The 9,072-nt window shown below is 40.7% G+C and overlaps 1 protein-coding gene across 1 annotated transcript; it reads left to right on the forward strand.

Moving 5' to 3' along the window:
* Positions 1 to 5,925: 5,925 nt before the first annotated feature.
* On the forward strand, positions 5,926 to 7,258 carry LOC127966856 (fish-egg lectin-like). The gene is made up of 5 exons (XM_052568175.1): positions 5,926 to 5,995; positions 6,112 to 6,339; positions 6,504 to 6,715; positions 6,889 to 7,016; positions 7,113 to 7,258. The coding sequence occupies exons 1-5, from the start codon at positions 5,938 to 5,940 to the stop codon at positions 7,255 to 7,257; spliced, it is 771 nt and encodes a 256-aa protein (XP_052424135.1). The 5' UTR covers positions 5,926 to 5,937; the 3' UTR covers position 7,258.
* Positions 7,259 to 9,072: the final 1,814 nt, after the last annotated feature.

Consider the following 9,072-nt stretch of genomic DNA (forward strand, 5'->3'; position numbering starts at 1 on the left):
TTACACACAACGGATGTTTCATCTAGCGGATTCTTAATGACTTCAGGGAGAGGAAAAACTTTTCCACCAGCCAAGTAATTTCCAACTATCAGAATTACACCATTAATGGGTAACTGAGTGCAAACGGCTACTTTTACGAAGCCAGTAACCCACACGGATCGAATATATATATTATGCAAAGGAATCTTTTCTACTTGCATTGTAATTCCCTGCACTAACACATCAGAACCACAATACGTTTTGTCTGAAATTGGCAACAAGCTTTCCAAAATAAAAGACTGTGCCGTCCCAGTGTCACGCAACATAGTAACAGGTATTTGATCATTTTCCAGATCACTTAAGGAAATCATTCCCTGACTAATAAAAGGTTTAAAAACTGCATCAATTTCTGGCTTTGACTGATTCGTACAAACCCGGCTCCTTTAGGCCGGGTCCTTGGTCTTATTTTTTTCTTTTCAACACAGGACATACTGCAATTAAATTACCCGCGTCATGACAATAAGAACACTCACGATCATCAGATGGCTTCAAGAGTTTAGAAAATTTTGAAGTTCTATCAGAATTGACAAAATTGGATGCTTCACGACAAACAGGTGCTACGAATATGTTTTTGTGCGTTAATATAAATTCGTCCGCACACACAGCAGCCTCCGTAAGAGTTAAAACTGTTTGCTCATTCAAGTACACCACAATTTTATTGGGCAACGAATTATTGAATTCCTCAATCAAAACGAGCTCAGGAAGCTGCTCAAAATCTTTCGTCTTGCTGGCCTGACACCATTTATCAATAAGTGCGCTCTTCTCACACGCATACTCCACAAACGTTTGATTGGCAGTTTTCACATGTAAACGGAAATTTTGGCAATAAGCCTCAGGGACAAGCTCATAGGCTTTCAACACAGCGGTTTTAACTTTTTCATAATCTAAACTTTCGTTAAGGGACAAAGCGGAGCAGACTTCCTGAGCTTTTCCAGTTAATCGACATTGCAACAAAAGAGGACAGACTTCTTTCAGCCAACTCAAAGTAGCGGCAACGCATTCAAACGGACCAAAATATGAATCAACCTCAGCCTCCCGAAATGGTGGCACGAGGTTGATTTGTCTACTAATATCAAAATCCGGTGAAGTTACAGAAGGCATAGGCAACGATGAATCAGAAGCATGTTGTAAACTCCGACTATTTTGTTTCAATTGGATAGGAAGTTATAAATCTTCCGTACCTACCCCACTAAGTGAACTAAGCACTGGATGCTTGCTCGAATCGTCTTCTTCTCCACTTGCATTACCTCACCCTCACTTTCAGGATTTTGAACTGCTGTTAACACCCCCTGTTGCACTAAAGCAGCTTGTATTATGTCCCAAACTTCTTTTTTATGAGCTGATTTTACTACCGAAATTCCATAATAATCAGCAACTAAATACAAATCCGCTTTACGACACAATTCTAATCCTTCACACAAAGGCTTTTGACGAAATGTCTCAATACGAAATTCCATTTCTCTATACCCCTTTCCCCGATTCTCAAAAAAAAAAAAATGCCAATAAAACGTCTGCACCAGCAAAAGGAGAGAGAAAAAAAAAAGAAATACATACCTTTGAGCCCCCATTTGTTACGTCCCCTATTATCAGGACGGGCTTGGCAAGCGTTTTGTTAATAGTAACAGGAAACCAGCCCCAGCAGACAGATCACCAACAACACAAAACTAAGTTCCACTAAAGTATAATTTATTTAAAGTAATTATTATTTATTTAAAGAATAATTAAATTAAGGAGCAACGACTTCAGGGTGCCCCAAGGCCAAAATAATAAACAAAATAAACTTATAACCAAACATATATAAATTACCTAATCAGGGAATAAACAAAATTACAAAGTAACTTCCCTAACTCCCTATAAATAAACAAATCACAAACCAGACCAAAGTAAATGGCAGGACACCCCTACGTTTCTAAGACAGAACCAAATTAAATCATCATAAACAAACAAACACAATAAACAGAAGATTATGGGATCTGCCGACGGGAGGAGGAATCCGGAGCTCTTCATGCCAACGAGCCAACACCAGAATGAGCTCCATCTCTTCAGCAAGAGCCACCTTTTTAAAAGCGGCCAATCAGTAGATCCACCAATCAGCAAATTATATTTATTTATTAATTTGTGCTTACATGATTTTAAACAGGGCCCGTCAAACCATCAAATTTCTGGGATGTGGTGAATGATGAATGATGATTGATGAACAAGACTTACAAGCTTTCCAACAACAAAGGGGACAGAAAAAATAAATAAAAATTAAGGAAGTAACCTTTGCACACCACAAATCAAACCCATCAGGATGTTCACCATGAAACTTCTGGGTTTCAGAAGTAAAGAAAAAAACCCTGCCACAGCGCTGAGGAAACACAAGGAAGGAGGAAAGAGAAGCTCTTCAGATTACATGGCCTGTTTGTTAACTTCACAACACTTTTAAGAATCAGAATCATTTTATATATTTTTGTCATAAGTAACCTCGATGAAGCTCCCTGTAGCAAAAAAAAAAAAAAAAACCTTAGCGGTTTTAGCTGGACTTCAGGGCTTAAAGCAAAATTACGCTGCCTTAGCCTGGCAAGCACAGGTCTGAGAAGGTCCAGCAGCTCCTTAATGAGTTGTCTTGGGTGGCAATTTTTATATATATATATATATAGCCATATCAGGCAAATTGTCAAAAGGGCTTAAGTTTTGCTGAATAAAAAAATTGACATGGACTAAACGGCTCCGCGTCCGGCGCCATCTATGATTCACTACAAGTACACGTTGGATCGCTGCCATAGTTGGTCCCTTACTACTGGACACCACCATGCTTACCCATTTATAGATCTAAGCCATTTAGAGCCAAATTGTTTGCCAGATTTTAATTATCAAAAGTGATTGCCAATTCGCTTTAATGACATTACGAAATAGCCTAGGCTAATTACCACCATATTAGTTCTGATACCACATAAAGTCAATTTCATAAATAGACCTGTATCCATTGCGAACATTTTATTATTAGTCTTAAAATGTCCATAACATAAAATCATTGTCAACATATAGTTTGATTTGTACTGCGCTACGCTGATTTCTAAATACCGCAAGAGAGAGCTTACGAATGGTCCAGACAAACCTTATGCAAAAGTGTGACTTACAGAAGATATACTTAGTGTACGAACGTGTCGGGAATCATGCCATAATGTTAAGAGAGAGGTTAAGGACCACTTAGCAATAAGAACGTTTTGAGAGGCCGGGCCCAGATTCTTAGAGTGTAAAAAGGCAGACTAAACTTATTTTCTAACATGCAGAAATTTCACTTTGATTAATTATTCAAGAAGAAAAGATTTTATTATGAAGGTTGCAATGTCTCCAGGATTCCACTCCTTTAGTGAAAAAATTAAAGCAAAATGCAAAGTGTTGGTTGTAGAATTAAATTCAGATATGCTCATGTTGCATATTTTTCATTCTGCGGAAACAGGCTTCCACAGTTGAGATGTTTACAGAAGGCTTTTTAACAAAGCCATCAGTTTGTTTCTTCAATCTAAGTCCGTTCATTAGCACTAAACATTTTGTTGACTGGTTCACTCTGCAATTGTAACAAATGGACTGGGACAGAGGATTAGTGGAAACTGGTATTTATGAAAGGAAGCAGAATAGAACAGTGGGTGAATAGTGAATGGAGACTGAAGGAGGATCCTTGGCAACGGGTATCAACTTGCCGGATGGGGTGACCAGAATAATCGAGGAAGGTGACCAGAGGGGAGGATGGTGAGCACACACCTAGGCGATAGTGAGTAGAGGAGATACTGATAGAGGTAGCACTGTAGAATAACAGGGATCACAGGTTGGAGGAGGCAGATCACTGAGAGAGAAGGTAAACACAAATTGTTAGTATTAGTAGGAGTCAACTAAAGTAACTAGCAGGGGAATGTTCCGCTGGGTAGTCACGAGATCGGACAACTGAGGATCCAAGGTGTGTGCCTTTATAGCGCTGGGGAAGATTTATAATTGGATGATGAACAGGTGCTGATGATTTATATTCAGGTGAGGGAGTGCGCTGTAATGAGCCAGACCGACTTGTGACAGTACCCCCTCCTCCAGGGCCCGCTCCTGAGGGCCGACTACCCCGACGACGTGGTGGTCTTCTTCGGCCTCTGGGAGCAGGGTGATCTGGGTGCGAGGTATGGAATTATTCTAGGAGCATAGGGTCTAGGATGTCATCTCGAGGGACCCATGAACGTTCTTATGGGCGTAACTTTCCCAGTCGACGAGGTACTCTGATCTCCCACAATGTCGCCGGGATTCCAAGATCTCCCTTACTTTGTAGACAGCTCCTTCCTCTAGCAGTAATGGGAGTCAGGGTTCCTCTGTCCGGCCTGGCTCTGTGGAGACAGGAGGGTGAAAGGGTTTTAGAAGTGATAAATGGAATGTGGGATGAATTTTATATTGAGGAGGGAGTTGGAGTTTTATAGGTGAACAGGTTTACTTGTTCTAGGAAGGTGAAGGGGCCGACGAAGGGCAAGCGCAGTCGGATGTCGCGAGTGGACAGCCAGACCCTCTGTCCCAGTTGGTAGGTGGGAGTAGATGCGTGACGCACGTCGGCTACCGTCTTCTGTCTGCACACTGCCCGCTTGAGATGATGGTGTGCCTCGTCCCAGACTCTCTCGCTCTCCCGGAACCAGTAGTCAATGGCAGGAATGTCGGAGGAGTCTCCAGACCAAGGGAAGAGCGGGGGATGGTAATAGAGTATGCACTGAAATGGTGTAAGACCTGTGGATGGTTGGTGGAGGGAATTCTGGGCATACTCTGCCCAGTCCAGGAATTGGTTCCATGAGTCCTTTTGGACATGGCAGAAGGTCCGGAGGAAGCGACCTACTTCCTGTATCTTCCTTTCTGTTTGGCCGTTGGATTGTGGATGGTAACCTGAGGAGAGGCTTACAGTCACACCTAGGAGTGAGAAGAAGGATTTCCATACCCAGGATATGAATTGCAGTCCACGTTCCGAAACAATGTCTTCGGGGAGTCTGAATTGGGCAGTGGGTGGACCCTGTAAGGGGATGAGCCGACAGAATTTAGAGAACCTATCAATGATGACTAGAATACAGGTATTATCATCAGAGGAGGGTAGATCCGTGATAAAGTCCACTCCTAGGTGTGACCAGGGACAGTTAGGAATGGGTAATGGGTGGAGTTTACCAGTTGGAAGATGTCGGGGACTTTTGGAGATTGAAGTTTTCGGGGACTTTTTGGAGATTACCTTCTCTCTCAATCTCCTATCAAGGAGATTGAGAGAGAAGGTAAACACAAATGGTTAGTATTAGTAGGAGTCAACTCAAGTAACTAGCAGGGGAATGTCAGGGCAATTTCACTTTTCATAAATATTATGAAAAATAAATATTATTTTTGGGATTATTATGTTCCATGTAGGGTAATTCATGAGAAAGCAAAGATCCACTGGATTTGTAGAAATACATAGACAAATGCTTTTCTGACTATTGCATTCCTTTCAAAAATTCTCTACATTACCTTCATATTTTATCTGCCGTTCTGGAACACTTGACTTGTTTGCTGTTATTGTCTAGAGACATGAGAAAAGTCAAGAGAGAAACAGTTCTTTGTTATGTTTTACCAGAGATCCAAAAAAACAAGTATTCTCTTACAGATCCCCATTCCATAGGCATTGAAACCCCCTGCCCAGTCTAATCAGGAAACATATTTCAGCTATATAAGCTTTCACTCCACATCATTTACACACACTGAATGCACGTTTCTAGTACCTGCATCTGACTGTTGAATCCTCATCTGACAAGATAAGGTTGTTTTCATTTATTGTCACCGTGGTATTCATATTTCTTTTTTTTTTATTTTTTTGGTTATATAATTGAATTCTGGTTCTGAACAGGTCTAAACAACAAACTTTATCGTGGAGCAATGAAGGTTTATCAGAGCACCGTGCTACTTTTCTGCTGCCAGTTCCTACACACTCTGGGTAAAAAATAATTTTTATTTTTATTATTATTTAATATTTTTGGCTAATGGAAATATTTTATATTTAAAACCCTCTTTATTCGCAATCACTGATTATTTTGCACCTTGTTTTCACAGCTTTAGACTGTAGTGTGATGAATGGTAACCTGAAGCAGATCGATGCTGGGATGGGCTCAGTGGTTGGAGTAAACAATTTTGATGAAGCCTTCATCCTGGAGGATAATGTCTTCACAAAGATCAACATCTCTCTAAAGCACTTCACTGTTGGACCTGCTGGTCAGCTGGGGGTGAATGCAGCAAACAACATATTCAAGCTTCAGAGTGGCAGGTTCATTCAGTTTCCAGGTGAAGAGTTACAGAGAGCAAAATAAGACAATAAGACAAGTTTAACCAGTCATGAATTTACATGTTTTAATTTTTAAATAGTTCAGCCACAGTCCCAAAGACATCATCTTATTGTCTATGGTCCCTATTAATTCTTTCATCCAAACTGTTGATTGTGTTGTTAGGTCTTCTCAAACAGGTGGATGCTGGAGGTGATCAGATTCTTGCAGGTGTCAATATGTATGATGACATATTCTGTTTAAATATGGATGCTAACGACAAATGGCCATCCAGCAATACTCCTTGGGTTCAACCTAATGGAAAGCTGAAGTACTACAGCTGTGGCCCATACAGCTGTTGGGGAGTGAACATCTATGATCAAATCTGGATCTTGAGGGTAATGACACAATGTTAAATACAAGAGCTGAAGAACAAGTTCAATACACCAGGCTTTTGAAAGTACAACAGTAAAGTGGATATCTTGCAAGGGTTTAATTTTCTGACAAAACGTGAACACAATGAAAGAATTAAAAAACAGTTTCCTGATGTCTCTCTTTTGGTCTTGTGCAGGATGTGTCTAATAATGTTTGTTCTGGGTCTGGCACCTTTGTGAATATTGCTGGACTTCTGTCCATGATTGAAGTAGCAACGGATGGCAGTGTCTTTGGTGTGAACTATCAAGGGAGCTTATTCCAAAGGTGAGCTGAACAGTCATAATAATAAACTGGTCAAGCATGATATTTTTTGTAAACCAAATGCTGGATTCAAGAAACCATCATTATTGTCTACTGCAGAACTGGCGTCACTCGTGCCAACCCCGCTGGCACAGACTGGATCTCAATGGTTGCCTGTCCCAATGGCCACAAACATGTGAGCTTTGACCTGGGAGTGCTGTGGGTCGTGTGTGTTGACGGCTCCATCCGTAAATGTACTTTATAGTCTGTCATGCAGCAACAGAGAAGCTCAATCTCTTACAGAATTCTCAGTGTAATCAGATGTAATTGTAATCTTTATTAACAGAAAACTAAAAGCTTGATTATCCATTCTTTTCTTGTCTTTTTCTTGCTGTTGTGTGAATAAAGCATTACGAAAGCATAATTCTCATCAGTGTTGCGTTTCTTTTGTGTATCATTTGGTTCAGTGGTTCTGTGGAGAATATACTGTGATATACAAGTACAACTATGGAAATCGACACTTTAAGAAAACAGGACATTAGTTCATGTTTTCTTTATTCTTTCTGATCAGAATTTTAATTCATATTTACCTATTCTTTAATCTGGTGTAAACTAGAGATGTAAATACATAATGCTGTGTTAGATCCCGCTGACACTTGAGGAATGTTGGCTCCAGTCTCTTTAGCAGATCCTGTATCCACTGATTTCTAAAACCAGTTAACACTGCACTCTAAATGTTGTGTTAAATATAACCCAGTGCTGGGTGAGATATGGAGTAACCCAGTAATCTTGATATTTTGACCCAGCGGTTGGGTTACTACCCAGAACGTTGGGTTAAACATTTAACCCAACCACTGGGTTTGTCCATTTTTCACCCATTTTAGAGTGTGCATTTTATCTGACATATAAGTTATGAACTTTTGTTAACCCAAGAGGGAAAACAAATTAAGGAAAGAGCAGGAAACGGACAATGAAATTATTATTAAACTGAGCAGCAAATTCAAAAACTACACTTTAAAAAATGCTGGGTTATTTGACAACCCAGCATGGGGTAAATATTAGACAGAATACATGCGGAGTTATAAAAAAAAAAAAAGACAAAAAGAAAGTGACGTGACATACAGTCAAGTATGGTGACCCATACTTGGAATTCGTGCTCTGCATTTAACCCATCCAAAGTGCACACACTCAGCAGTGAACACACACAAACTGTGAACACACACCCTGAGCAGTGGGCAGCCATTTATGCTGCGTCGCCCGTGGAGCAGTTGGGGGTTTGGTGCCTTGCTCAAGGGCACCTAAGTTGTGGTATTGCTGGCCCGAGACTCAAACCCACAACCCTAGTGTAAGGACTCAAACTCTAACCACAAGGCCACAACCAATTTTGAATTTTGACCCTGCTGGTTGGGTTAAATGTTTTTACCCACCATGCTGGGATTTTTTATTTATGTCAACTATTGTTTAAAATTATTATTTTGCTGCCTTAAAATGATCTGGTAATTTAAAATTCACACAGAATACTAGAGGCAACAGCAATAATCAAAAGATGAACATTTATTATTAAGCAAGAACACCCATGGACAAAATAAAAGACAAATCAAATGTATTTGTTTGAATACATCATAATTTACAATATTACATACATTTAAACTCATTGAGGCAGGAAGAGGGAGTCCACAGACACAATTAGCCTTGGCAAAACCCTGGAGGGTGGATTTATTGTGACAAGGGCAAGTGATGAATCATAGAGAAGGTAGTTACTCGAGTGAAGGCTTGCTCAGTGCGGCAGGGCAGTCCTTTAGAGGGGTAAGTGAACCAGGGTGAATGGGCGAGGAAGGCTGATCGTCAGTCGCTGGTCTCTGCAACAAAAAAAAGAGCACACGGTTAGCATCCTGCTTAGTTGGAGGCTAAGCTCACTCTCCCTCTCTTGACAAAGTGCTGCAGCATTACTGACAGATGCTGACGATCAGCACTTGCTCTCAGGTGTGAGGTCTTCTTTGCCAGGATTGCCAACTTAATGGCTAGAGCCTCCCTTCCCATGGCGGCATACCTGGTTTCTGCTGGGCTGAGTTTGTGGCTA

The sequence above is a fragment of the Carassius gibelio genome, chromosome B10, assembly GCF_023724105.1.
Source record: "Carassius gibelio isolate Cgi1373 ecotype wild population from Czech Republic chromosome B10, carGib1.2-hapl.c, whole genome shotgun sequence".
Taxonomy (NCBI): domain Eukaryota; kingdom Metazoa; phylum Chordata; class Actinopteri; order Cypriniformes; family Cyprinidae; genus Carassius; species Carassius gibelio.